Source organism: Pseudozyma flocculosa, assembly GCF_000417875.1.
Source record: "Pseudozyma flocculosa PF-1 unplaced genomic scaffold scaffold00025, whole genome shotgun sequence".
Classification (NCBI taxonomy): domain Eukaryota; kingdom Fungi; phylum Basidiomycota; class Ustilaginomycetes; order Ustilaginales; family Ustilaginaceae; genus Pseudozyma; species Pseudozyma flocculosa.
Window position 1 is genome coordinate 302,945 of NW_006920893.1, and position 26,327 is coordinate 329,271.

At 64.5% G+C, this 26,327-nt stretch overlaps 9 protein-coding genes across 9 annotated transcripts; 4 read left to right on the top strand and 5 right to left on the bottom strand.

The window, feature by feature from the left end:
• Positions 1–524: 524 nt before the first annotated feature.
• Positions 525–3,377, bottom strand: PFL1_06343 (uncharacterized protein; the record flags this gene model as incomplete). Its single annotated transcript, XM_007883884.1, has 1 exon — positions 525–3,377. The coding sequence occupies one exon, from the start codon at positions 3,375–3,377 to the stop codon at positions 525–527; it is 2,853 nt and encodes a 950-aa protein (XP_007882075.1).
• Positions 3,378–4,054: 677 nt separating this feature from the next.
• PFL1_06344 (uncharacterized protein) lies at positions 4,055–5,480 on the top strand (the record flags this gene model as incomplete). Its single annotated transcript, XM_007883885.1, has 5 exons — positions 4,055–4,372; positions 4,517–4,696; positions 4,810–5,129; positions 5,247–5,352; positions 5,463–5,480. The coding sequence occupies 5 exons, from the start codon at positions 4,055–4,057 to the stop codon at positions 5,478–5,480; spliced, it is 942 nt and encodes a 313-aa protein (XP_007882076.1).
• A 528-nt stretch (positions 5,481–6,008) lies between these two features.
• PFL1_06345 (uncharacterized protein) lies at positions 6,009–6,913 on the top strand (the record flags this gene model as incomplete). The annotated part of the gene is made up of 3 exons (XM_007883886.1): positions 6,009–6,552; positions 6,690–6,765; positions 6,886–6,913. 3 exons carry the CDS (start codon positions 6,009–6,011, stop codon positions 6,911–6,913), a joined length of 648 nt encoding a protein of 215 aa, XP_007882077.1.
• A 183-nt stretch (positions 6,914–7,096) lies between these two features.
• Positions 7,097–11,599, bottom strand: PFL1_06346 (uncharacterized protein; the record flags this gene model as incomplete). Its single annotated transcript, XM_007883887.1, has 1 exon — positions 7,097–11,599. The coding sequence occupies one exon, from the start codon at positions 11,597–11,599 to the stop codon at positions 7,097–7,099; it is 4,503 nt and encodes a 1,500-aa protein (XP_007882078.1).
• Positions 11,600–13,123: 1,524 nt separating this feature from the next.
• PFL1_06347 (uncharacterized protein) lies at positions 13,124–13,783 on the top strand (the record flags this gene model as incomplete). Its single annotated transcript, XM_007883888.1, has 1 exon — positions 13,124–13,783. One exon carries the CDS (start codon positions 13,124–13,126, stop codon positions 13,781–13,783), a length of 660 nt encoding a protein of 219 aa, XP_007882079.1.
• Positions 13,784–14,366: 583 nt separating this feature from the next.
• Positions 14,367–15,668, bottom strand: PFL1_06348 (uncharacterized protein; the record flags this gene model as incomplete). Its single annotated transcript, XM_007883889.1, has 2 exons — positions 14,367–14,422; positions 14,561–15,668. The coding sequence occupies 2 exons, from the start codon at positions 15,666–15,668 to the stop codon at positions 14,367–14,369; spliced, it is 1,164 nt and encodes a 387-aa protein (XP_007882080.1).
• Positions 15,669–17,553: 1,885 nt separating this feature from the next.
• Positions 17,554–19,408, top strand: PFL1_06349 (uncharacterized protein; the record flags this gene model as incomplete). Its single annotated transcript, XM_007883890.1, has 2 exons — positions 17,554–17,931; positions 18,035–19,408. 2 exons carry the CDS (start codon positions 17,554–17,556, stop codon positions 19,406–19,408), a joined length of 1,752 nt encoding a protein of 583 aa, XP_007882081.1.
• Positions 19,409–19,539: 131 nt separating this feature from the next.
• Positions 19,540–21,678, bottom strand: PFL1_06350 (uncharacterized protein; the record flags this gene model as incomplete). The annotated part of the gene is made up of 1 exon (XM_007883891.1): positions 19,540–21,678. One exon carries the CDS (start codon positions 21,676–21,678, stop codon positions 19,540–19,542), a length of 2,139 nt encoding a protein of 712 aa, XP_007882082.1.
• A 560-nt stretch (positions 21,679–22,238) lies between these two features.
• Positions 22,239–23,854, bottom strand: PFL1_06351 (uncharacterized protein; the record flags this gene model as incomplete). The annotated part of the gene is made up of 5 exons (XM_007883892.1): positions 22,239–22,441; positions 22,524–22,658; positions 22,771–22,819; positions 22,949–23,360; positions 23,613–23,854. 5 exons carry the CDS (start codon positions 23,852–23,854, stop codon positions 22,239–22,241), a joined length of 1,041 nt encoding a protein of 346 aa, XP_007882083.1.
• Positions 23,855–26,327: the final 2,473 nt, after the last annotated feature.

Consider the following 26,327-nt stretch of genomic DNA (forward strand, 5'->3'; position numbering starts at 1 on the left):
TGCTGTTGAAATCTTTGTTGGGGCGTTGCGTTGGCGACGCCCCGTCCGTGCGCGCGTTTGGGGGATGGCCTCGTTGGGTGGAATGGGCCTGCCTTCTTCCACGCCGACATTGCTGCGCTAGCCTCTCTCTTCCTCTCACAGGTTCCTCTCTGCGCCTCGCCCTCCGCCCTCCATTCTCTCGTCGTTTCGCCTCTCCCCTCCTCCCGTCTCTCCTCCATGCCCTCCTCACCCGCGCCCATCCGCCAGCGACTTGGCCACCTCGACCGGACCGTCAATGCCCGCCCGATCGCTCGCTCGCTCGCTCGCTCGCTCCCTGCACATTCGAGTCGAACATCGGAGCAGCATCACTGCAGCGCCACCATCGTCATCATTCAAGCTCGACCGACAAGTGATTCTGCCTTGCCGAGTATCCGACCGCGGCACGACACGGCACGGCACAGCACGGCACGGCACAGCATGGCACGGCACATGCGTCGTCGTCGGACGACGAAGACGCCCGCGACCACGACCACGGCGAACGAAAACTAGGTAACCACCTCGAGTCGGTCCGCCGTCGCCTCGAGGACCTCGCCGATGGCCCGGTCGGGTCGGCTGGCATCCTTGGCCACCTCCTGCCACACGCGGCCGTACTTGGGTCGCACCTCGACGCACTTTTCCCGCAGCGCCTCGCGACCCTGCTCGTTGCCGTGCTGGCGCTCAAACTTGAACCACCACGCCCACCCGTCGCCCCAGCTCGCGTCGGCCTTGACCATGCGCTGGAACCACTTGCGCGCCTGGTCGATCTTGCGGTCGTTCCAAAACAGCCTCGCCACGGTGCAGATGACGCGGGCGTCGTCGCCCGTCTTTTTGAGCGCATCGGCGCTCCGCGTCTTGCGCGCCGGCTTGGGCTCCATCCAGATCGACTGGCTCCACAGCAGCCCCGACGTCGGACACTCTTGCAGCCCGCGCGACACCATCGTCCGCGCCTGCGCCACCGAGCCGCTCCGCTCCTCGACCGACGCCGACTCGCTCCACAGCTCGTCGTTTTTCGGATTGAGCAGCCGCGCCTTTTCCAAAATCGCACGCGCACGGATCTGGATCCCCGCCTCCTCTTCCAGCCGCGACGAGAGGAGCCACAGCGGCGTAGAGTGCGGACACGCCTTGACGCCCTTGGCGTACGCCTCGCGCGCCGCCTTGATGTTCTTGTCGTTGCTGGGGTTGCTGGGGTTGTTGCTGCCCGACGCCGCGTCAGCACCGGTGGCGCCGCCGTCGTCGTCCCCGTCGGCGGCCCCGGCGCGCAGGAGCTGGCCGTGCATCATGTGGAACTTGTCGTACGTCGGGAACTTGGCCAGCGCCTGCCGGACGAGGTCGAGCGCCTCGGCCTTTCGCCCTTGGTTGCGCGCAAACACGGCCGACTTGAGCCACACGCGCGGCGAGCCCACCTCGATCCGGGCGCGCTCGAGCAGCCGCGCCGCCGCCACCTTCTGCCCCGTCTCGGACTCGAGCTTGGCCGCCGCCAGCGAAATCTCCTCGGAGCCGATGTTCTTGTCGAACGCCCGGATCAGCACCGCGCGCGCGCCCGCCACGTCCGAGGCGAGCCACTTTTCCTTGGCGTACATGAGCCACAGCGTCTCGGCCTTGGGGCAGTTGGTCACGGCGCGCTCCAGCAGCGACTCGAGGCTTTCGCGCGTGCCGTGCTGCTTCTCCAAATCCGCCGCCTGCCGCCAGATGTTGGCGCGGTCCGGGAAGACCTTGAGCGTGTAGGCCAGCAGCGACCGCGCCGTCTCGATGCACCCCTTGTCGCGCGCCGACTCGGCGTCCTCGACCCACACGGTGCGGCGGTCCTGCTCGTCGAGGTCGAGCTCCATGGTCGCCTTGACGATGGCCGCGCACGTCATCGGGCTCCCCTCGCCCTCTACCTTTTCCGCCTCGCGCAGCCACTGGTCTCGGCTGAGGACGGCGCCGGCCTTGCGCAGCGCGTTGACGGCGGCGGCCATGGTCTTGTCGACGAGCGCCTCTTTGGCGTCAGTCTCCTCGATGAGGCGGCACGCGGCGATCCAGATCTCGTGCGACGTCGGAATCGTCTTGCGCGCCTCGTTGAGCACCTTTTTGGCGTCGGCCGGCGTCGACAGCCGGGCCAGGGCGAGCCACAGCTCGATGCTCATCGGGATCGCGCCCACCGCCCCCGACAGGAGGATCCGCGCGTCCTCGGGGTTCTCCTCGAGATTGACGAGCTCCTTCCACAGCTTGACCGAGTTGGGTATGTACTCGAGCGACTTGCGCAGCACGCGCTTCTTGGACTCGGGGTCGTTTTCCAGGTCGACGGCCTTGAGCCAGATCTTGACCGACTGGCTGAGGTGCTGGACGGCGCGGGCGAGGATGACCTTGGCGTTGTCCTTTGTGTTGAGCCGCGCGTTTTCGAGCCAGACGTCCTCGTTCTTGGGGCACTGCTCGCAGCCCTGCTGGATGATTTTGCGCGCCGTCGCCATCTTGCCCGCCACCTCTTCGACGCGTGCGGCGGCGATCCAGCCAGGCGCGTGCTTTGGGTTGGTCTTGATGACCGAATCGAGGAGGGCGCGGGCCTTTTTGATGTCGCCGATCTCGGTGTTGGACTTGATGGCGACCGACGAGAGCTCGGTGAGGTAGCCCTTGGGGTCGACGGTCGAGGCGCTGCCGGACGCCATCGACGACGACGACGAGGCCTGGTCGAGCTGGTGGCTGAAGATCTTGTTGCGCGCCGAACCGATCTCGGTGAGCGAAGTCATGGCGCCGTCCGGGACGCTCGAAGCGGCGCCGTCGGCGTCGTCGGTGACGGTGCTCTCGACGACATTCCTGGCGGCATTGCCAAGGAGCACGCTGTCCGGGATGGCAATGGATCGGGTCTCGCGCGCCTCTCTTGCGGCGGCGGCCTTGCGCTTCTTGCCCGTGATGTTTCCGGCCTCGGGCAGCGCGGCCCACTCCTCTTCGGTGACGGAGCTGAGCCCGCGCTTGAGGTCGGCGAACTGGGCCTGGATCTTTGGGCGCTCCTTGCGCATCTTTTCCATTTCCTCCTTTTCCCTCTGCTCCCTAAACTTGCGCCTGCGCTCGTCCATCTGGCGGTCGACGTCCTCCCAGATGCGGTCAGCCTCCTCGTCGTCGCGATCGTAGGCGGTGCCCGCAAAGAGGCCGGTCTCGTTCTCCGGGTCCTGGTAGCGGCCGTCGTCTTCCTCGTCGTCGCCGCCGCCGCGACCTTCGTCCTTGTCCTTTTTGGCCGACGATGCAGAGGACGAGGCCTGGCGTGCAGGGCCGATATCGGATCGGGTGGTGAAGCCGGATGCGCCACGGCCCAGACCGGCGACGTAGCCCGGCGGTGCCTGCATGCTCAGGAAGGCGAGCTTGTTGGGTTTGTTTTGCGCCATAATTGAGGCGGGTGCGGCCGGGTTGCGGCCGCTAGTGATGCCGGGGAGCGCTGCGAATGCGGAAGTGGTAGGTGAACGGTGGGACAGCGTTCGGGACGGCGCTGGCTGACTGGCGAGAAAGAGCCAGGTGGGAGGGTCCGGTCAGTCGCACCGTGTGGCTCTGGTGACGATATCTGGGATGGTGTGTTGAGATAGGCAGGCGATGGTGGCGGTGGGCAGAGGGGCGTTTACGGCTGAGCCGCGAATGGGTGCAAGGTGGGAAGGCAAAGTGCGAACGGCCCGGCCTCGAGGTCGACCCTTCTTGACAAGCGGGCCTGGCCTCGCTCCACTTTTCTCGCCTTTCCATCATCCCTCTACCGATGTCAGCGTGGTCTGCCTACCACCCCGATGTACCCCAGATCGGGCGCGGATCAGACGGCTGAAGCGCGTCGGTTACCTCGGCCCGGCTTGTTGGCTAAGCCAGGCCGACGGCGGGTCACAGATCGACCAGCGTCAACCAGGCCTGAAAGCGTGGGGCCCCCCCTTTGCCTTTCTTCGCACCCTGTGCCAGCCTCGACTCGGGTACCATCATCCTTCTCACTTCGCCCCCACCCTAGCCTGCCCGACCTCGGTCCCCCTTCCTCTCCTCCTCCCTCACCAGCTCCACCACATCGACGGACCTCGCCGCCAACACAGCCATGGCCGCCAACGCAGCAGCATCCGCCGTCGCCCACGGCATCAAGTCGGTCGGCGTCGTCGGCGCGGGCCAGATGGGCCTCGGAATCGCCTATGTCGCCGCACTCCGCGCAGAGATCCCCTCGGTCCTCCTCTGTGACGCAAGCCAGGCCCAGCTCGACAAGGGCGTCTCCTTCTTCGAGTCACTCCTCAAAAAGGACGTCGGAAAGGGAAAGATCAAGCAGGACCAGGCAGACCTCGCCCGATCCCGCCTCATCACCGTCCCCAGCGTAGAGGATTTCGCCAGGGACTCGTCCAAGACGCCCGACATGGTCATCGAGGTGGGTAGCAGTGGCGCGCCGCGTCCTCTCCTTCCTGATCTTCCTCCTCTTGTCTCATCTGCAGTTGCCGCGCTGAGCTCTTGAAGCGGCAGTCACGCTGATCCCGATCTCGTCTCTCTGCTTGCCCTCGTCCCCACCGATCAGGCCGCGACAGAGAACCTGGCCATCAAGCAAAAGATCTTTGGCAGCCTCGCAACCCACCTGCCCCTCACCACCATCCTCGCCACCAACACCAGCTCCATCAGCATCTCCAAGATTGCCGCATCCGCTGTCCCCGCCGGCGCCAAGCCCGGCAGCGAAGAGGCGTGGAAGGGACCCGCACGCGTGAGTCTCCCGTTTGGTGATTGCTGCAAGCTCGCCGTTTGGTCCGTCAGCCGGCTAATTGCAGCTCCTGCCTCCGCTCCCACTCCTCTCCACCCACCCATGTACGACCGCAGGCGCTCGGCGTGCACTTTTTCAACCCGGTTCCCGTCATGAAGCTGGTCGAGATCATCCCTGCGCTGCAGACGTCGCCCGACGTGCTGGAGCGCGCCCAGGCGTTTGCGCGCGCGTGCGGCAAGGAGATTACGACGTCCAAGGACGTTCCAGGCTTTGTTTCGAACCGCCTGCTGATGCCCTTTATCAACGAGGCCATCATGACGCTCGAAAAGGGCATCGCGACGAAGGAGGACATTGACACGACGCTCAAGCTGGGCATGAACCACCCCATGGGCCCGCTCACCCTCGCCGACTTTATCGGCCTCGACACGTGCCTGAGGTGAGTAGCAGCGGCAGGGTCTTGCTCTTCCGGCAGGGTCTTGCTCTTCCAGCAGGGGCGAGGCATCCATCCAGACTGACACGCCATCATCGTTGAATTCCCGCGCGACGCCGACAGCATCATGGAGACCATGTACCGCGAGACGTCCGACTCCAAGTACCGTCCCGCGGTGCTGCTGGGCAGGATGGTGGATGCCGGCTGGTACGGCAAGAAGAGCGGAAAGGTGAGTGCCACATTCTGAGTGCGAAGCATGGGAATGGGGGTTTGGCCCGCCGAAGAGGGTCAGCTTACTGACAAGGCCAAGGATTCGCCGCCTCTCGTCTGTGCCTGCAGGGCTTCTACGACTACTGAGCCGCCGCGCTGGCAGACGCGGTCGTCGCATTGCCGTTCTCCTGTAATGCCAAATGAGCTCTTGACGATCGATTGCGGGTAGCTGCAGCTGCCACTCCTCGTGCGTGCGCTTGTGGCTGCGCATCGACGGCGGCGGCGGTAGTCGTGGCCGGTTATGGTGGTGGTGAGAGTTGAGAGAGAGAGATGTCGAGGCTCGTGCGAGTGCAACGGAGCCGAGGTTTAGCAGCCCCGCTGTGCCGCCGCCACGTAGCAGCATGCGCCGCTGGACCCTGGCTGGCCACTCGGGCCTGGGCCAGCACAGCCAGCAGGCAAGCTAGGAAGAAGCAAGCAAGCCAGGCCAAAAAAATGTGGGGTCGGGACGGGCTGCCACCCATGGCTCGCTCGTCGGTCGCGGCCTCTTCGCCACCACCACCCACCAGCGCACCACCGTCCTCGATCGACACGTCATCGCCGCCCTCACCCATCACAGGCCACCGCACAGACACTCTCTCCGGCCACCGCAAGCTATCACCCCTCGAGGACACCGCCATGGACCTCGACTCGCTCCCGCCGATAACGGCCATCTGGGGCGGATTGGCGGTCGGAGCGGCGCTGCTCGAGTACACGTACACCATTACGTCGTTCCAGCTCTTCTACACGCCCTCGCTCGTCTTCCACAAGCTCGAGGTGTGGCGGCTTCTGACGACGTTTGTCTACTTTGGCAACTTCTCCATCGACTTCCTCTTCCACCTCTTCTTCTTTATGCGCTACTCGCGCATGCTCGAGGAGGACGCGGCGGGTACGCGCTCGAGGGGCGGGAGAGCGACGTATGTCTACATGCTCCTCGTGTGCGCCACCCTCCTCGTCCTGCTCAGCCCCATCGTCGGTCTCCCCTTTCTCGGAAGCCCGCTCGCCTTCGTCCTCGTCTACGTGTGGAGTAGAAGGAACCGCCACGTCCGTCTCGGCCTCTTTGGCATACTCGTCATCACCGCTCCCTACCTACCCTGGAGCCTCGCTGCGTTTGGCTGGTTGATCAACGGCGATATCAAAGCCGTCATCGGTGACCTCGTCGGTATAGCCGTCGGCCACTTTTGTAAGTCGTCCTCGTCCTCGTCCTCGTCCTCGTCCTCGCCCTGCCTCGCGTCGCCCTGCCTCGCATCGCATTCCCGCCTTACCGCTTTCCTTCAGCTGAACACCACGCTTTCCGTCCCCCTCCCGACACCCTTGCAGACTACTTCTTCGTCGACGTCTGGCCGAGGGAGTACAAGTCGGGCGGACGAAACCACCTTAGGACCCCAGAGATCCTGTGCGTCGCAAAGCGTCGTGCTGTCGGCCTTTCGTCGTGGTCCTACCGAGCCGAGCGGAGCTGACCCCATCCCTCGCCCTTCCCTCTCGCCTCTCCCTCCACGTCTGTCCGCCTCCGCAGGGTACGGCTCATCGACGGAGACAGGTAGCGCCGCGTAACCCCCCTCCGTCCTCCGTCGAGTGGCCAAAGGACCGCCCCCTTCTCGCCGTTTGCTTCATCTGTACTTTTATCGCATCTCAACCTCGCATCAGCCTCGGATCTGGGGCCGGCTCTTGGCCGTCCACGCAGGCCGCATCGAATGGCATCGCATCGCTTCGCTTCGGTTCATCGACTACTCGCGGTACAGCATCGATTTGCCTGGCAGGAAGCCGCCGCCCGGTCCCGTGCCTGCCGCACCGCTGGGTCCCACCATCGGACCCCCTCCTGCGCCTCCAGCAGCGGTTGCAGCGGCGGCGGCGGTAGCGGCGTCGGCCAAGGCCTGCAGACTCGGCGGCAGCACCTCGTCGACTTCCTCGACGACAATGTCGCCCAGCTCCCTCGCCGCCCTGACGGGCACGGCCTCCTTGATCGTGCTTGGAGGCATGGCGTCGCCGATCCCTGCCCCCTCTCCCGACCCGACGCCGTCCAGGCCCTCTCTGCGATGCTGCTGTCGCTGCTGCTGCTGCTGCTGCTGCGTCGAGACCGACGCGAGACCCGGCTCATTCTGCACCTCGAGGTCCGGATCAAAGAGCTCCCGCCCGGCGATGCCGCGCAGCACGGCGAGGGCGCCCACCTTGCTCGTCACCAAGTTGGCATGCGCGCACGTCTGGCTCGTCACGCACGACGGACAGCCCTCGGCGCATCCGCACGCCTCAATGACGCTGATTGCGATCCGCAGCAGCCCGTCGAGGTGACTAAAGGCCTTGGCGCAAACGCCGCCATTCTGGCCGGGCGTGTCGTAGAAGATGAGGCGGGCGGGCCGCTTGCGCGAGCTCGGCCGCGCGGCGTACTCTTTTTCCGCGATCTTGCACTCGGTCTTGACGTCGCCCGCCATCGAGACGACAAACATGGGCGTCAGGCTCAGCAGCGCGTGCTCGGCCGCATGGATGGCCGCCGCCGCATTGATCCGCATCGCCACCAGCGCCTCGACGATCCAAAAGGGGACGTCGATCCACATGCCCTGCGTGTGGCGGACAAATGGCGGGCAGTCGACCTCGACGGCGTCGAGGATGTTGGCGCGCCGGTCCACCTTGAAGTAGCCCCACACGTACGACGCAATTGTCACCTTGCCGTAGTAGGCCAGGTGCGGCGAGCCGCGCAGCCGGCGGATGCGGTACGTCTCCATGGCGTCGGTGTCGGTGTGGTCGCGCGGCCGGGTGTGGTAGTTGACGTCGACCTGGACCATGCGCGCGATCCGCGTCTCGTGGCTGATCTCGCGGCAGATGTACGACAGGCCCTGGTGCATGAAGACGGCGCCCTCAAAGGCCTCAAAGATGGCGCGGTCGATCTCGACCTCCTCCATCACCCGCGGCGGCCGGCCGGGCGTGTCGTCGACGTAAGCGTACGTCACCTGGCGGGCACCCCGGATCGCCACGTCGCGCGATGGGTTCGGCCGAAGCTCCTCGCGGCAGTAGTAGTAGCCGCTCCCGTCGCCCTGCAGCCGCGTCTTGCAGAGCGTGGCGAGGTGCTCGCCAAAGAAGCGTGTGTCGTCCTCGACGCTGATGGGCATCTCCTCGGCCGCACACTGGAGGTGCGACTCGAGGACAAAGTCGTTGGCCAAGTCGACCGAGAGCGCGGCGTCCGGCTGGACAAAGACCTCCTCCGGGAAGCGCATGTAGTGCTGGTCGAGGGGCCACGGGTCGGCGATCAAGACCGCAAGAGAGTCCTTCTGGCGTCGCCCGGCGCGGCCCGCCTGCTGCCGCAGGCTCGAGATCGAGTACGGGAAGCCGAGCATGATGACGGCGTCGAGGCTGCCGATGTCGATGCCGAGCTCGAGCGCGCTGGTGGCCACGATGCCGAGCAGCTGGCCCTTGAACATGTCCTGCTCGATCTTGCGCCGGTCCTGAGGCGAGTAGCCGGAGCGATACGACATGACTTTTTCGGCGACGTCGTGGCGGTCCTCGAGCAGCAGGTCGTTGCGGATCTGGCGCATCACAATCTCGCACGTCCGGCGCACCTTTGTAAAGACAATGGTGCGCACGCCGCGCTGGATGAGGTGGCGGAAGACCTTGGAGACTTCGGCGTAGGAGCTGACCCTGCCCTGCGCCGGATCCGTCTCGTCAATCATCGGCGGGTTCCACAGCAGCCATTCCTTTTTGCCGGCGGGCGAGCCGTCGTCGGTGACGACCTCGACGTCCTCAACGCCAAACAGCGTCTGCATGTGCTCGCGCGGGTTGGCCACGGTGGCGCTGCAGCTGACAAACTGGATCGAGTCGTTGCCGAGCGCGTTGCAGATCCTCCGCAGCCGGCGCATGATGAAGCTGACGTGCGCACCAAACAGGCCGTTGTAGGTGTGCAGCTCGTCGACGACGACGTAGCGGAGGTTGCGCAGGAATCGGCGCCACAGGTCCTCGGACGGCAGGATCGACTGGTGCAGCATGTCTGGGTTGGTGAAGATGACCGAGGCCCGCGACCGGATGTCGTTGCGCAGCTCGCGGTCGGTGTCGCCGTCGTAGGTGGCCACCACGGCGCCCTCGAGGCCCTCGCAGTTGGATAGAAAGTCCTGCAGGGAGCGCCGCTGATCCTGCGCCAGAGCCTTGGTAGGGAAGATGTACATGGCCGTCGACTCGGCGTCTTGCTCGAGCGCCTGGAGCACGGGCAGCTGGTAGATGAGAGACTTGCCCGACGAGGTCGAGGTCGACACGATGACGTTCTTGCCCTCGCGCAGCGCGTTGAGCGCCTGCGCCTGGTGCGTGTAGAACTCCTCAATGGAGCGCGTCGCGTACATGGCCGTGACTACGGCCTCCGAGAGGCGGTAGTGGAGCTGGGCGTGGCGTGCTTGCCTAGCCTCGAACGTCTTGTGGCCGCCGGGAACGATCTGGTCCTTCCACCAGGGTGCGAGCTGCATCTCTTCGATGATTTCGGCGATGCTGGCGCGCTGGTCCGGGTTCTGCATCAGGAACTCGAGCCGGATCCGCCTCTTTTGCGGTGTGTCGCCGGTAGTGCGCTCGGCCGTCTCCGGGTTCAGAGGTACGTGGTCGTGGGCGGCATCGACCAGCAGCTGCACGGGATCCTCGTCCTTGGCGGCGCACGCGGCCAGCAGCTCTAGCACCGCCTGCTCAAATTTGAAGTTGCGCTTGCCGATCAGCTTCATCATCGAGTTGGTCGAGGGCATCGAATACAGCTTGGGGTTGCGCTTGAATTTTTGATAGCCACCCTCTTCGCGGCTGGGTCCCTTTCGCATGCCCGGTCGGCTGCGGTTGGTGGCCTTGGCCGTCGACAGTGTGCCATCGTTGAACTCGAAGAGGAGGACGTACGGGTCCTGCGCCTTGGCCTTGCCATTGCCACTGACCCGCCCGTTGCGGTGACTGGTCTGTTTGGCGATTTCAAAGTCGGCGGGCGGGAGGAATGCCGGACTCGGCCCGGAAGCGTACACGTCGCCCTCGGGGGCCACGTCCTGGAAGCCGCCTCCAGAATCGGCGACCGCTGAAGCGCCAGACGGCATCGTGACAGTCGCGCTCGAGGGCGCGGAGGATCCGGCGTCGTCGGTAACGGCGGCGCTCCTATCGTCCTCGCCTCGGCTTCCGCTTGCGCTGCCGCCCACGCCGAGCGCAGCTGCTACGGCTTCCTCGCCGGCAACAGCCTCGGCGGCGCGCTCGTAGGCCTGGTCGATCCTGCTGCCCCGCCACGTCTTCTTTTTGGTCGCAGGCGTCTGCTCGCCGGCGTTGCCGCGGGCGTCCATGTGCACTTCGAGCATGTCGGTCTCGACGTAGGCAAAGTTGACAAGGTCGCCGCAGAGGCTCTTTATCTGGGCCATGTCAAAGATCTCGAGGGGCCGCTTTGTGAGACCCTCGACGCTGCTCTTGATGGTGTCAAAGGTGGTGACCATGTGCTTGCGGGCCGAGCAGAACGAGTAGACGGTGTTGACCGCCTTGAAGGTCTGCTCGAGGCGGAGGAAGTGCTCGGGCCACGGTGCATCGCGTTTCAGTGCGGGCTTCTCGGCCGGTGGCGGTGCCGGGGTGGCAGAGGCTGACACAGCAGCCTGGTCGCTGTCGGCTGGAGCGACTGAGCTGGCTGCTGCAGTGGCGCTGCGAGCGGGAGTGCGACTGGCTGCAGTGCGGCGCCTCTTCTTTGCGGGTGGCGGGGGTGGCGTGGAAGGGCCTGGCTCGGCGGCTCGTTGGGGCGGGTCGATGATCTGCACGTCGTCGTCGCTGTCGTCGTGTTCTGCCTTGGCGATGTTGGGAGTTTCTGCTTCAGACTCGGACTTTATCTCGATGATTTCGGGCTCCGGCTTGACGTTGATGGTGGCGGCGCTTGAGGCCGACTGGGCTTGTCTGGAGGCCAAGGGCGTGCCTGATGTTTGCTTGGCCCGCTGGTCGATCTGCTGTGCGGCAGCTCGCCTTCGAGACCCTGCTACGGCGGCTGCTGTACGCTTGCTGGCTTCTCTTCTCCTCTTGTCCGAGGGCAGCAAGGTGGGATCCTCCTGGGGGCTGTCGTCGTCATCATCATCGTCGTCGTCGTCGTCGCCAGGTGCGAGCGAGTCGCGGCCGAGGAAGAGGGGACGTTGGGCGTGATCCTCGCCGTTGGTGGCGTCTCGCTGGAGGGCTGAGCGGTAGGGCCCTGCGCCTGCGCCATGCTGACGGGCGAGGGTGCGCTCGTGGAGGATGCGCTGGCCCTTGCGTACGAGTTTGGGCATTTCGGTCGAGTGAGGTTCGCTACGTGGACGCTGGAGGCATGGTCGTGGCTGTGCCTTCCAGCCAGCGAGCCGATACGGGCGCTGAATAGGATGCGTTGCCGGGAAGACGTCGAGAATCGGTTTGCAGAGAGAGGCAAGGCTAGCGGTGGCCAGATAGACCGAGTGTGACGGAGCGACAGAGGGGATCAGCAGGCCAGGCCAGGCCTCCCAGAGAACGCGCTGCAGGCTGGCCTGCTCTTTACGCCATACGCAGCAGCGACCCTGAGCTGACCCACACGCAGGCAGGCAGGCAGCACGACACCTCCACACTCTCTCCTTGACCTGTTTTCCGGCCGAGTGAAGCCCCGTTCTAAGCCCTTGCCCCAGCCAGGCTCGGATTTCGCTCGCAATTTGGCAGCTCGTTCTTGATGGCCCCAGCAGGCAAGCCTCTCCCCTGCAACCGCAGCCACCCCTTTTTCGCAGGCCAGCGTAAGGCAGAGGCAAGGCAAAAGGTTGCTCCCAGCCAGCCGCAAGAAAAAGACAGGCCACAAAAAGGTCATCGCTCGCCCTGACCTCGCACCTTCCCTTTTCTCCACCACCTCCTCCTACGCCCCTTCCCCCGGCCGTCGTCTGGTGACAACGACAGACGACGGCCCCGTCATGGGCCAGCCACACCGTGAGTACCTGTCTCGTCCTCTGCTCTGATTCTGCAGAACCTCTGTCGTCGTCGCCGCCATCATCAAGCACCGCCGCCGCCGCCGCCGCCATCACCGTCACACGGGATCGAATGATTACCTTCTTTAATTAGACTCGGAGGAGTTGGCCCCTGCAAAGGCCTTCGTCCGGTGACAACTTTGCATAACAACTTTAATATACCATGACGATCCCTCGACGGCGACGGCAAAGGTCGCCCATCCCAGCGGCGGCCAGGGCGGCAGCGACGACGGCGACGGCGAATGGCGAGGTCACTGCCAGCAATGACTCTTTTCGGGGTCCAGTCGGCTGACGTGCTCTTCTGCTCGCTGCTTTCTACCCTTCGTTCGATAGGTCATCACAGGTTTCGATGATGCCGCGCTGCGACGGACGACGCCGGTCTCGGGATTGGTGTGGTGGCGCGGGTCCTTGGTCGCAGTTTGGCCCTGCCTTGTCAGCCTCACTTGCTCGGCCTGTTGTATATCTCTGTGCCCGTGCTTGCTGTGAATGAAGGCATTATATTGGTGCTGTCGATCTACTACACAGGTCGTTGCCGCCGCGTGTTGTCTGCGGCCGGCTGGCTGGTTGGCCGCGTCCTCTGCCTTCTTGTGCGGTGCCTTGGCTCGCCTCGGATCCGAGTACTTTGCTTCCACGCCCTGACGTCGTCGGTCGGCTATGCGGCAGTCACCGGGGCCCGAGGCACGCCTGCTTGCCTGCCAGGCCTAGCTTGCCCCGCACCCTGTTCAGCCCGCCGGCTTGCCTCCCATTCGTCCTTGCCAGCACCACCACCACCATCAGCCATCGTCCCCCGCAACGCTACGCTGCGCATCCACCGTCACCACCGCATCGACCATGGCGAGCATCAACCCGTTCTCCCTGCGCAAGCAGCTGGCCTTCTACGGCGCCTACCACACCGACACGGTCAACGTGCTGATCCACGTCGTCGGCGTGCCCTCCATCATCTTTGGCGTCTGCGTGCTGCTGGCATCGCGCGGCTCCCTCTTCCTCAGCGTCCAGCGCACCTCGCCGCTCCTGGCATCCTACCTCTCCCTCTTCGGCTCCCAGCTGGCCAGCATCCTGCCCAAGTGGGCGTTTGAGCACGCCAGGCTCGACGCATCCACCGTCTTCATGTCCTCCTACCTCGCCTACTATACCGTCCTCGACCCCGTCGCCGCCACCCTCTACACGCCAGTCTGGTACTCGATCTGGTACGGCGCGGAAACCCTGCTCCAGACCCGCCCCGACGTCGCGGTCAAGGTGGCCAGCATGATCTTTGTCGGCGGCTGGATCGCACAGTTCTACGGACACGGCGTGCACGAGAAGCGCGCCCCCGCCCTCCTCGACAACCTCCTCGGCGCCGTCGTCCTCGCTCCCTTCTTTGTATGGCTCGAGGTCATCTTCCACCTCGGATACCGTCCCCAGCTGCAAAAGGACCTCAAGAACGACGTCGGCAAGCTCGTCACCCAGTTCAGGAAGGAACAGGCCGACAAGGAGAGGAGGAAGATCAAGTAGTTGCCCTGATCGAGCGAGGCTGCTGCACCTGACCGCATGCGCGTAGGCCGAATGGACGGCCGCCTTTCACTTCGATCGAGGACGTGAGACCGACTTCTGCAATTCGGAACAGGGCTGACTTTGACAAAAGTGGAAAGACAGAGAACGTGTGGAAGGGCTTGGTTAAGCCCAGGTCGAACGATAGAGATGATGGCACGGAACGCAGTAGAGCGGCAGCTAAGGAATGGCGTTGGCGGAAGCTCGACATTAGGCGAGATCAATGTCGTCGAGGCGAGGGGAAGTGACTGCTATGCTCGCCACAACGCCGCCGGAGGGAAGCATCGGGAAACGAGACGGAGATCGAGCAGGCAGCACGAGCGATGGAGTAGTGGGGCAAGCCGGCTCTCATCGCCCGCAACCGCCAGGGCAGGTGGGTCTTGGAAACTAGAGGCCGGAGGTTTTCTTGAGAGGATACAGCGGTAAGCCGTGCGGAGGTCACCAGGACCGGCCGCACGGAAACGTAGCGATGGCGGGGAAGGGTGCTGAACCGACGTCGAGGGTGCAAGGGGGCGGCCGCGCCCGCTTTATCTGGCCGGCAACGGCGTCACTTGTCGGCCACGACGGCGACGTCTCGTTTCCAGATCGAGTCAGCACCGACACCTGTGTAGAGGCAGGTAGCGCAGAAGCAGCCGCCGAGGCCAAACATCAGCGTTCCAACGTCTCCTCGCGGACCGTGATACAGGGCGCTCAGGTAAGTCGGACCAGGAACGAGACCCGGACTGGGGCCTGTCAGCTTACGAGTTCGCTCGGATCCCTTGCCATCGTCCCTTTCCTCGCCGGTGGATCGGGCGTTAATATCCGACGAGGTGCTTTTGCTGGATACCTTCTTGCCTTCGTCCTGAGCGTGGTCTTGCTGGCCACTGGGACGGGAGGCAGCCCTGCCGACGATGGCACCAACCGAACGCCTGATCCACTTCGAACCACGTCCACCGAGCGCCACCTGTCGGAGCGACCTCTTGACTCGATAAGGGATGTCGTTGTTGCAACCGCCGAGGCCGGGGAAGCACATCATGCCCATTGGCCTGCCCACGTTGTGCACGGAACCCTGACCACTGGCGCGAATCTGTCCCAGAGGTTCGGCCTTCCCTTCGGTGCCGGTGCCGGAGCCTTTGCCGCCTGGCACAGTGCTGGCTCCGCTTGGCTGCTGAGCGGCAGGCACCTCAGAGCTGCCACTGCTTCCGCCGCTGACCCGCGGGTCGGGTCGCTTGGGCATGTCGACCTTGACCTGCCTTCCATCGCGGCCGAATGTGGTCTTGGCGAATGCCTCAAGTGCCTGGGCAGTCCACATCCAGTGGACGTTGTTGCCGGTGCTCGCATCGCGCCTTTTGAGCGATGCTCCGCCTCCGTGTTTGTCTTCGTCGCCACCAGTAACCTGTCGAGACGACCTCTTGCGACGCATAACTTGGCTTTGCTCGCATGGGCCACCCATGCAGAGGTCGGTCATGAGCGTACGGGAACCGGAGCTACCGCCGGTGCTGGGGCTGACGCGCAGGCCCTCCCGGCCGCCCTGGGAGAGTTGCAGAGCGCTACCGCTCTGGTCGTAGGCGTCGGGCATGCGGATCTCGATCTGTCCGTCGCCGGCCTCGAAGGTCTCCTCGGCGACGGTCTTGAGCTCCTGTTTGGTCCACGAGTAGCTGGTCGTCTTGCTGTTGCTGCTGGTGTCGCGCTCCTCGAAGCTCAGCCCGCTGCCGACGCCGTCTCGCTTAACGGCGACCTCATGGTGTTGGCGCGGCGACTCGGCTCCGTGCGTGGTGGCCAGCACCTGGTAGTCGAGGATGGCAGGGGTGATGAGCAGGGCCGTCAAGGCCAGCGACATCCATCGGGACAGCTTGATGCGACCGGGCATCTTGCTCGTAACCCGGCCAGAGATCGGTCTCGAGCGCAGAAACGGTCGGGTGGTGTAATGCTTGGAAGGTGCTGCAAAAGACGGTTGGACCTTCAAGGAAGGATGCGTGCAGAGGAGAGGAAGAGCTAGACGCTGATGGGGATGCTGGAGGCAGAGGGGAAAGGAGATGCCGACGAGGGTGGGTGGACGAGGTCAGCGATGCCGGCGCGATAAAAGGAATGCAGACCCCTGCCTGTGGGTTGACCGACGCGCACAAAGGCGCTGAGGCCGAGGGGACGGCTAGGTGGGCGGTGAGGCAGTTGCGCAACACGTTCCGTTGTCGCCATTCTCACTCGAGCGGCCTCATGGCGGCCAGGAGGCCAGGCACACCCGCCGCCATTTTTGCCGGAGACCATCCTGCGCAGACAGGCTTTGCCTCGACGAGCGGCTCCGCTTAGCATGGTCAGCCACGTTCGTGCCGCATATTTGGCCGGCCGGGGCGAAGGTGTGCAGGATTATACGCCTCGCGCTGGAGATCCGCTTCGTCCGAATGGTGACCGGATGCCGAAGGGAAGCCCACGAGCATGGGAAAATCTCGTGTCTTCTGTGCCATCGATAAGGATGAGCGCCGTGTGCGATCGGTCGATGCTGGCGACAGAAGGAAGCGCAGAGTGGCAGTGACAGCCCCGCGGGTGGGGAAGGTGCGTACGTGAGTCGCGGCGAGGCAGCGAGGTGTATGGACCCCGTCTCATCTCGGAGAAGGGATGTAAGGGTGCGTGGGATTTTCTGTGGGCGCGAGTGTGTGGGAGCGTCGAGAGGCTCTGTAGCGACGGTGCATCCGATGTCGGCGAAGCTGCGCCGCGTCGCCATGGAGCGTCGAGATGAGCGGGCTGCACGCTGCGAGATGGGGATTGTTTTCGTGCGACGCCCATGGCCTGCCCCTGCCTGCGCAGTTGATACGGTCAGGAGGGTCGCGCTGACACCGGAAGCGGTGTGGCGATCGGTGCTGCGAGAGACGGCGTAGGTTGTGGCAGCAGAGGCAACGGTGCTGACGTGAAGTGACCTACCGTTGGCCCGCAGCGGTCATTGTCGCGACCAGCCAAGCAACCGACCCACTTTGGCGCCGAGGACGAGCAAGCATAGCAAGCTCAGCTTGGCAGCAAAGGCGGAGGTTGTGGTCGCGCGCTCAGCCCCGACCGGTGGTCGAGGCTGCGCCCTCAAAAGCAAGGAGAGGAGCCAGACACCCGCGGTGCCGCGGCAACCCCTTTGAGCTTTTTGGGCGGCGGGCCTTGCGAGGTCATGCATGGAAGCCGGCCTGCTCGAGCCTGCTTGAGCCTGCTGGCTTGCTTTTTTCGCTGGACCCTGACACGCACGCCCGCACCACCCGCGGCAACGATGCCCAAAGCGCGCTCCCTCGGCCTCTCCCGAGTGCTCGACGGCAACCTCAACCTATGTACCTCGACCCTACCTCGACCTTTGTCCCTACCGCCATCTTACCTATGGATCTGCCTCCTCTTGCTCCGCCTCTGGCATCTTCCCGGACTTGACTGCAACGGTGCACCGCAGACCACCTCGACCCTCGTTTGAACCCAACCCCCCTCCATCCCGTCGACTGCCCTCATTCGTCCCCCTTCTCGCCATCGCCTTCCACGCCGGGGCTGCGTGACCCTCGCTCGCACTTCCCTCGACCTGCCCACCGCTCGGTCGGCAACCTTGCCGGCCGATCCACCTGCAAACTTTGCATCTCTCGGCCCGCCATCCCAGCGTATCCGAGCGGCCTTCGGGGCGTCCATTGCAACAAGCTGCCGGCGGCACTCCTGATGGTGCCTTGAGGACAAGATAAGCTCATATATTGCTCAGGCACCAACACCCGCCCTCTCCTCGGGGCTTCCCGCACCTCGCCAGCATGGCTTCTGCCTGTATGTCGTCCGGTAGCATGGCCAGTGCTTCGTCGCCCTGGCGCAACGTCCAACCCCCTCCCTACCCACACCCTCGCCCCTATACAAGGTGCTACTGCGAGGAAAACGCCTACCTAGTCGTACAACACCTCGCCGAGTTTGCGCACGCACGGAATCAGCCAATAGAGAGGATCGGGGCAAGGCAGACGACCACCAGCAGCAGCAGCAACCCGTCCATCGCCAGGATTAGTCTCACGCGTACCAGCAGCATCAACGCTCCTTCCTCCCCCGAGCCTGCCACCGCTGCCACAAGCGCAGCCGGCGGTGGCGCATTCCAACTTGTATGGGATGTCCGCACCATCTTCATCAGCAACCGACGTAAATCGGTAAGTGGGGCCTCCGGTCCATGGTCCCGAAAGAGGAGGCGTCCTCAACCCCACCTCTCGGTCCGGCTGACCACCCGGCTTTGCTCGCCGCTCGACGTACCAGGTCGTCCTCTGGCAACAATGCGCAAGCTCGGCTCCTCCCGAGGAGCACTCTCCCGTCATCTGGGACTACCACGTCGTGGCCGCCCTGACCTGTACCCTCGTGCCAGTCGGCGTCCCAATCCGCGACGTCAAAGCAGATCGGCGCTCGCTCCTGTCACGCAAGGGCCACCAGAGGCAGCAAGATGAGCCGAAACCAAACGCTCTGTTTCAGTCCAGGACGTGGGTCTACGACCCGGATTCACGCCTCAGCTACACGCCTGCACAGCTCGAGGATCTCAAGCAAGCTGGTCCGTCTCTGCCCGTGCCGCAGCCCGTTCCACTGCACGACTACCTCGATGGCACCTTCAAACCGGCGCTGGTGGTTCAAGACCTCGTGCAACCCCACCTGCGGAGCTGCCTCCGCATCGTCGACGCCAAGGACCTCCTCGCCCACTTTGCCAGCGATCGCAGTCACATGCTGCTTCCTCCCATCGCCGCAACTGGGCAAGCCGAGACGTGGTCGTCGCCCCCGCCACCGTGGCCACCGCTCGTGGGTCATTTGGCCAAGGCGGCCAAGGTGACCAACAACCTCATGGAGCGATACGTTGCCATGTCACCGCCCGTATCGTCCAACAATGCTGCCAATGACGGCGATGCAGCATACGGCCAGGTGCTGGACGACTTGAGCTTCTTCTCGGGTGGCTGGACATCGACGGCGTCTCCTGGAGAGACCGTGAGGTGCGCGCGCATCGGCAAGCCGGCAGACCCGACGCCGTCTACGCGTTCGTCCTGGTCCCGCTTGAGCCTTCGTCGAGGTCGGGATCGAGCGCAGTCGCTGCCTTCTAGCCGCGGACGGCTAGGAGCCGTGCCGCCCCCCGCTCCCCCGCCGGACGCCCCTCTACCTCCGCTGCCGGCCTCGATGGTCGCCTCTGCGTCATCCTCATCTTCATTGTGTGCAGCGTCATCTTCGATATCCTCATCATCTGGCGGCACGACATCGCCGTCGCTCTCCGTGACCTCGCCAGACATCTCGCACGATTCCAGCGACGCCAAGGCAAGCACCGTCGTCGACGACGACGCGCGGCGCACCCGACCGAGATGTCCACCGCCGCGGCCATCTGGCTCCGCGCAGTCTTTCCCGGGCGCCCCCCAATCGGCGACTCCGGAGAGGGAAAGGCGGGGCGGCCGTGTCTCATCGCCCCTCTTTCCGGCCTACCTCGCCGCTTCGTCGCAGAAGCGCGCCGAGACCCCAGTTTCTCCCCTGACGCCACCGCCGGCGCCGTCTCGGTCCCAGTCGGACCGGGGCATGCTTGCCGTACCCTTCTCGGCGATGGTCAGGTCCGTCTCACTCGATGGGACGACGATGGCGGCGCAGAATCGGCAGGTCGACTTCTGAGTTCTCGTCCGGCTGCACCGGCATCGACAGCGAAGCCAGGATTGCGATCCATAAGCATTGAACCGAGCGCGGCAGACATCTAGGTGCTGGCGGTGTGATCGCGTCGGCCGGCGGCGGCGAAGGATGACTGCCTAAGCGGCCGGTTTCTTCTTGCGCTTGACGCTCAGAACGTTAGTTTGCGGCCTTCCTCCGTCAGCCGAGCCAGTACCGCGGCGCCCACCGTTATCAGCCTGCTGTTGGGCCTGTTTCCGCTTCACCTCCTCCTCGACCTCCTGGACCTGCGCCGCGCTGGGAGCTGCCAGTTCTATATCCTTCCAAATGATACCACGACCCACCATCTCTTCCCCGCCCGCTGCGTTTGCGTGCCCGTTCTCGCCCCGATCGTCTGCCTGCGATGTCGCGGCGGAGGCGGCCACGACGGCGGCGAGACCGCCTTTGCGCACCACGGCCTTGTTGACTTGCTCGTCCCACGCCTTTGTGAGCTCCCGGGCATTCGCTTCCTTGTCCCACTCGCAGACGTCGCGCATCAGCCTCTTGAAGACGAGATCCTGGATCGTGGGATGCGGGAGCGAGAGCGGCAACGACGCAGGCGGTACGACTGTCGTCGTCGTCCCTGCCGCCGCCGTCGTCACTTGCGGTTGGGCCTCAGAGGAGGATGGGTGGGGCTGGGTGAAGAGACAGACCAGGACACCGACCGCGTTTCCGGAACAGCACTCTTGTCGGAAGCCCATGCGGATCCAGAACTCGTCGATGGATAGGTCGTCGAGCGATCTTCGCTCGCGCATCTGGCCGCGCAGGATGGGCAGAGGCGTCATCTTGGTGCTGCTACTCGCGGTCGACGTGGTAGCGGTGATCGAGCCGATGCTGCCGATTGGCGCGGCGAGAGACGTGGCCGTGGCTGGTTCCTGCGATGGCGGCGAGGTGGAGGACGAGGACGGACCCGGCGAGCCGTCGTCGAGCTTGGCCCGTTTGGAAGCTGGCTCGCCTCCGCCGCCGTCAGCATTCGCACGCTGACTTGTCCCCTCAGTGCCATCTGCCTCGCGCCCGTCTTTCGCGTCCTCTTGCAGGCCCTCGGCGGCGGTGGCGGCGGCCTTTTCGACCTTCTTCCATCCGGCATGCTCATGGGCATCCCGCTGGAGCTCGTCCATGAATCTCGTCTTGGGGTCATCCGAGAAGTGGGGCATCAGGGTCGAGATGCACCGAACCTTCTTCGGGTCATAGCCCGGCTGAGCCGGATCCGTCTGCGCCTCCGCCGGTCCATCCTGGCCGAGCGAGGAGCGAGCCAAGGCCGAGCGCTGCCAGTGGAGTGGGAGCGGCGGCAAGTCGGAGGGCGAGCAGGAGGCTCCCTCGGCGCTGTAGGGGTGACCGTAGACCCAACCGGCCTCTTGAAGCGTCTGCTGCTTGGATGGTCGTGTGGCCTCGGCGGTAGGGTTGGAGGTGGAGGCGGAAGGGACGGAAGGAGCAGGAGGGAGCGGCAGAAGGACGTGGCTCTCCAGCCGATTGTAGCCGGGTACGAGGTAGAACGCCCTCGCATCTGTGCCTAGCTGCTGCTCCATGCCGTTTGCCTGGCCGCCTGATCGATGCGGACTCTTCCGCGAGGCCACGATGGCATCGCTCATCACATCCCTCCACCAACGGATCAGCCCGCCGTCGCTGAGGACCTTCTTGCGTCCGTTCTCTGGACTGCCAGGGAAGAGGTAGGCGCGCTGCGATCGCGCGAGGATGTGGACCGCCAAATGCCTCACTTGGGTCGTGGCGACATCGCTGCGTCTCCAGTGCTTGAAGGTGGAAAAGTGCTGCACGAATGCCGAGGAGAGCTGTGCGGTGAGGGTGTTGCCGTACGCCACGCCTGGACCCAGCGTCTTTTCCGCCAAGCCGGCTCGCAGGGAGGGCGGGAGGGAGGCGGGAGCATACCCCGTCGTGTCGAGCTTGGAAATGTAGAGGACCGCGCTGCCGTGCTCGGGCAGGGTGTAGAGGAAGGCTTCCAGGGCGTAGATCAGGGTGGCTTGGGGCGAAGCAGCGGCGGCGGCGGCCGCCGCCGCATCACGGGGCGACCAGCTGGCAGTGACGACGATGTGTTCGAGATGAGCAGAGACGGGCGACGAGTTGCGGCTGGAATCGAGATGGTGCGGGTGGATGTGGGCAAGCGGGTAGAGGGACTTGACGGCCCGAGGCACCGAGACGAGCGTGTGCAGCCGCACCGAGCCGGCCTCGGCGAGCGGCGGCGGCGAGGAGCGCAACGACGACTCGAGCGTCTCTAGTAGCGACATTCCGTTTCGGGTTATCGACGAGGCGCCAGGCGTGAGATGGAGCAGTGATGGTTTGGGAAGGAGCGGGAGCTGAAGGTGTATGTGCGAGGAAAGGCGGGGGGAGCACGGACACCCACCCACCAGCAAAGCGCGGGCCACCAACAAACAGCCCGCGTTTTTAGCCAGCCGCGCCCGAGACGCGCCTGTGCGGTCGCGTTGAGAGACAGGCAAGGCCTCGGCAGGCGGACGGGCCACAGGCAGGCAAGCTCGCGTGGCAAGCCTGGCAGGCAGACTCTCTCCGCCGTGACCGAACTCCGAAGCCTAGCGCATGCGAAGCCAAGCGACTCCACACTGCAGTTTCACAACCTCGATCGCGACAAGACCAGAGCAGGAAGCGCTTGATCCTTTGGGATTCTGAAATCACGGACTCATCGTTGACTGCTGGCCGCTGCTACATGGTCGCCGCGCGGTACAGACTCTGAGATGCTACTACGGCCGCTTCTTCCGCGCCAGTTTCGACCACGTCCTTTTCCGAAGACCACGTCTTGGTCCTGCGTTTTTCCACTCAAGAAATTATTGCTTCAGGCCTTCTCGCCAATGACCTCGCCCTCCTCGACCTCGAGGCGGTCGAAAAGCTTGATGGCCTCGTACGCCGCCTTCTGGCCGCTTCCAATCATGCCGCCAAACGAGGCGCCCATGCGCGGGTGGCCGTCGTGCTCCGAAAGCTCCATGCCGCTGACAATGATGCCGGGGAACACCTCGCGCGTGTGGTTGACGATCAGGCCTGCAGAGCGGGAGGCAGGGCAGCTCGACAGGGTCAGCTTCTGGCCTTCGTTCCAGTGGCAGCGACAGGCGGGTAGACTCACCCTCGGACTTGTTCATGTCCATCGGCTTCATGTCACCCAGCTGGATCAGACCCGAGCTGCTGAGGCGCTTGACACTGAAGGCGCCGAACGGGCCATCGTGACCGCACGCTCCGATGATGACCGGGGCGGTGATGGCTAGAGCGGTGCAACAGCGGCAGCGGAGGAGATTCACGTGGGCCGGACTCGTGACTGTGTCAGCGGTCGATCATGACAGAGGTTGATCGCCCGACGCGACGTTTAGACTCACTCTGAGGGTCCATGCAGGACTGGAGGCCATGGGCCATGGTAACGAGGGTCTGTGATGTCGAGCAAGCGTGGGCACAAGTCAAGAGGAAACAGGGCAAGATCGAGGATCAGCACGGCTCATGCACCAGCTTGCAATCGCTGCCTTTCGAGGGCGATCAATGGGGCCTGCCGCAACATACCCAGTTGGTCACGACACCATTGACGCGCTGGACGCCCTTGGCATCCTTCTTGATGATGAGGTCCTCGCAGCAGGTGGCGTTGAAGAGCTTGACGTTGGGGAAGGCCAGCAGCTTCGACATGAGGGTCGAGGTGAAGAGGGCAGCGTGCTTGACGACGACGTAAGCGCCTTCGTCGTCAAAGGGGACGCCGATCTCGGTGAGGAGGTTGTGAGCCGGCTTGCGAATCACCATGCCAGACATGAGCTGGCCTCCGAGCCATGCGCCACCACCGGGAGCGACCGAGGCCTCGAGGATGGTGATGCGCAGGTCGGGTCGGTTCTTGGCCAGCGTGTAGCCAGCCGTCAGTCCAGCGCTGCCGGCACCGACGATGACCACATCCGAGACGGCGGCATCCATCATGTCCTGCATGTACCTGGGTTAAGGGTAGGGGTCGAGCGGGCAATAGTGGAGCGGGACGACGCAGTCAGAATCGTAGAATATCGCCACGCGGAGCAGGGCGCGAGCAACGCAACCTCTGCGGATGGGCAGGGGATTCGACATCGTTCGGCCCGGCCGCGATGGAATGCGCTGCAACACAGGGACCTATGGCCTATTCCCCCCGCTCAGGCCATACGGAACTCCGCTGTGTCAAGATCCACGTTGAAGGCGCTTGAGGCTTGCTCACCTGCTGGTCATGGCGCGGCTCGTGTGGCTCTCCTTGATTTCGGCGAAGGCGTAGTTGCCCTCGAAGTCCTCAACAGGCTCCTGGCCGGGCTTGATGGCGACATACTGCTGGAACTTGGCAGTCGGGGCGGCGGTACCGTAGCTGCCACGCGAGGCGGCAATCTGCTGCTTGATGGCGGCGGGCGTCGAGTCGGCCTCGCCGGCGACCGAGGGGTTGATGAAAGAGGCGGTGGGAGGAGCCATGGTGTCAATTGATCGAGTGTGAGATGCGGCTTGTGTCGGTAAGTGGTGTATACCGTTGGTAAGCGGTGCTAGAGTAGTGGCGATGGTCGGGTGGCAACAAGGGACAAGAGATGCCTGTGTGGCGGGCAGCTGTGCTTTATACGGTGCGAGCAGCACGGGCGAGCCAGAAGTGAGGAGAGGCTGGGCAGAGGCTTGGACCCAGACAGCAGCGAGGGCTTCCCGAAGGGCCAGACCGAGGCACTGCCGCACGGTCCAGCTCGATGCCAACCCGCAGCGAGGTGAACGGGCAGGTCGAGGAAGGTGGGCGGTCGGTGCCCTGCGACAAGGTCCTGGCCTGGCTCGTCTCTATCTGCTGCTGCCGCTGTGCCATCACGCTGGGCAGAGAGGGTATCGGCACAACGCTGAAGGAGGGGACCCATCGACGCCGGGGCGCGGTCCTGCCTGCCGTCGCAGCACCCAGCCAGGGTCAATCTGAGGCAGCCACCGAGGCTGGGGCGAGGGAAGGCAGCAAGCGGCGATGCGCCGGACCACCGCACCTGCTGTCTGTCGACGTTGGCTGCCCTTCCTGCGGCCGTCCGTGCGAGGATCTTTGTCAGGCTGGAAGCGCGACGACAGCCGCTCGAGTCACCGGTGGCGGCGGCAGGCAGGCGGAATCATCGACTTGCGCTTGCAAGTCACAGCGAGCGATGGCGGTCGATGGACCCGACCTGAGTCGCAGGGGGCCATGTCAGCTTCGCTCTGGTTTGCCTTCCTCGGGGCAAACGGGCGAGGGGGGGCAAAGCAGGTCTAGGAGCTGCCGAGCAGATGGCCGAAGAGGGAAGGAGGGGGAGGGCAAAGATGAGAGCGGGGGGCCGGCCTGGCCAGGACGAGCTTCGGTGAGCAACCAGCTGCAGCCGGCGCGGCTCCTCTGGGGCAAACGAGGGTACGGTCGAGTAGCGCGCGCGATCGAGGCCAACACTCGTCCTAGCCGACCTCGGTGGTGCACAGACTCGGCAGGCTTGCTGCAGGCCCATGACCAGCAAGCAGGTCGGCGCTCGAGGTTCCTCTGATCTCTTCGCCTGTATGATAAGCCATCGATGGATCATGAAGCAGGTTTCCGGTGGTGTGGGAAAGCGGCCACCACGCGACTCGCACCCTGCGACCTTACCTGCTGCTGGAGATTGACATGCATATGAGTGCGGACGGAGGGCGCGCAGCGGTAACGCTCGAGCCTCGGTTCACGACAAAACGCACGACGAGGAGCCACACAGAGAGGATCTCAGCGGCGATGTGGACTGTACGCCCAGCTCCCGTCTGAGGACAAGCCAGGCGGCCGAGTAACGACGACGATGCTGGAACGAGCGCGGTGGGCAGCCTGGTTGCCGGCTGTACGTGTTCTTACCGACGTTTCAAAGTGGGCGCGCGAGCACCCGGCACGACCAAGGCAGATGGACGTGGTCGTTGAGCGAAGTCGTGATGGCAGCGGTGGCAGCCGCGGCGGCGAAGGCTCGGCAGGAATCTGAACTGGCCCTTCCGAAGGCATGACTCCATCAACGGCGCACGGCCTCTCGTAGGCTCGGTCCTGTTCCTCCGAGTCGTACCGGTATCAGGTTTGGGGAAGGCCGAAATCCAGGCAGGCAGAGGCGGCCGAAACCCAAAGCAGGCCGCTCTCGTCGTCGGCCCATCCCCGCATCGACCGAGCCGCGCAGCCAGTCGACGCTGCTCGGCGCTGCCCAGTTTGACCAGAGCCTTGTCGGCGATCTCTTGCTGTGCCTAATCTCAGGTCAAGAGAGCCCAAAAGACCGCCGAGTGCAAAGGACTGTGCCGGCTCCTACCCATACACCCGCTCGCCACCGCCAAAAGCCCAAGCTCCTTCCTGTCGTGCAGCGGTGAGCAGGTTGACTTAGGTGCGGTAAGCGCAAAGGGCTAGGAGATGGTCCAGACGCTGGGCAGTTACAGTAGTAGTAGTACCACTGGGTATGCTGGGCAAAGGAGCCCCTTGCGCACTAGAGAGTATCCTCGGTCAGGCGAGCAATGGGACGAGGCGGGCTCTTTCGGCAGGATTGGCTAAGTCACATTCGCCCATACCGTATCAGGCTGCGGCGCAGCGCGGATTGCGACATCAAGCAGAGAGCAGCCTAGACTCCTCGTCAGCCTCTGTAGTTGTCTGGCGAGCCGATTCTTGGGGCCATTGCCGCCGCGGCGCCGTATCGACTTCGTTACCTTGGAGCGTGCGTGGATCGGTCTGCCGCTGCGCTGCCGTCGAAATGACAGCGGATCTCTCCGCTTGCGCATGAACCCTACGGCGGCTATCCGGCCCACGTTTTGGGTTCCCATGAAGAGGCTGGGTTCGGGACGCCGTCGTCCTTTTTGGGTCCTGCAGGCCCATGACTTCGGAGATTTCCTTCCTTCGGCCCGGCAGCCAGCAAGGCCAGCACGCCACCAGCAACGACGGCGCAGGTGGCAGGTCGGGTTCCTAGGAGCCTGGAGCCTG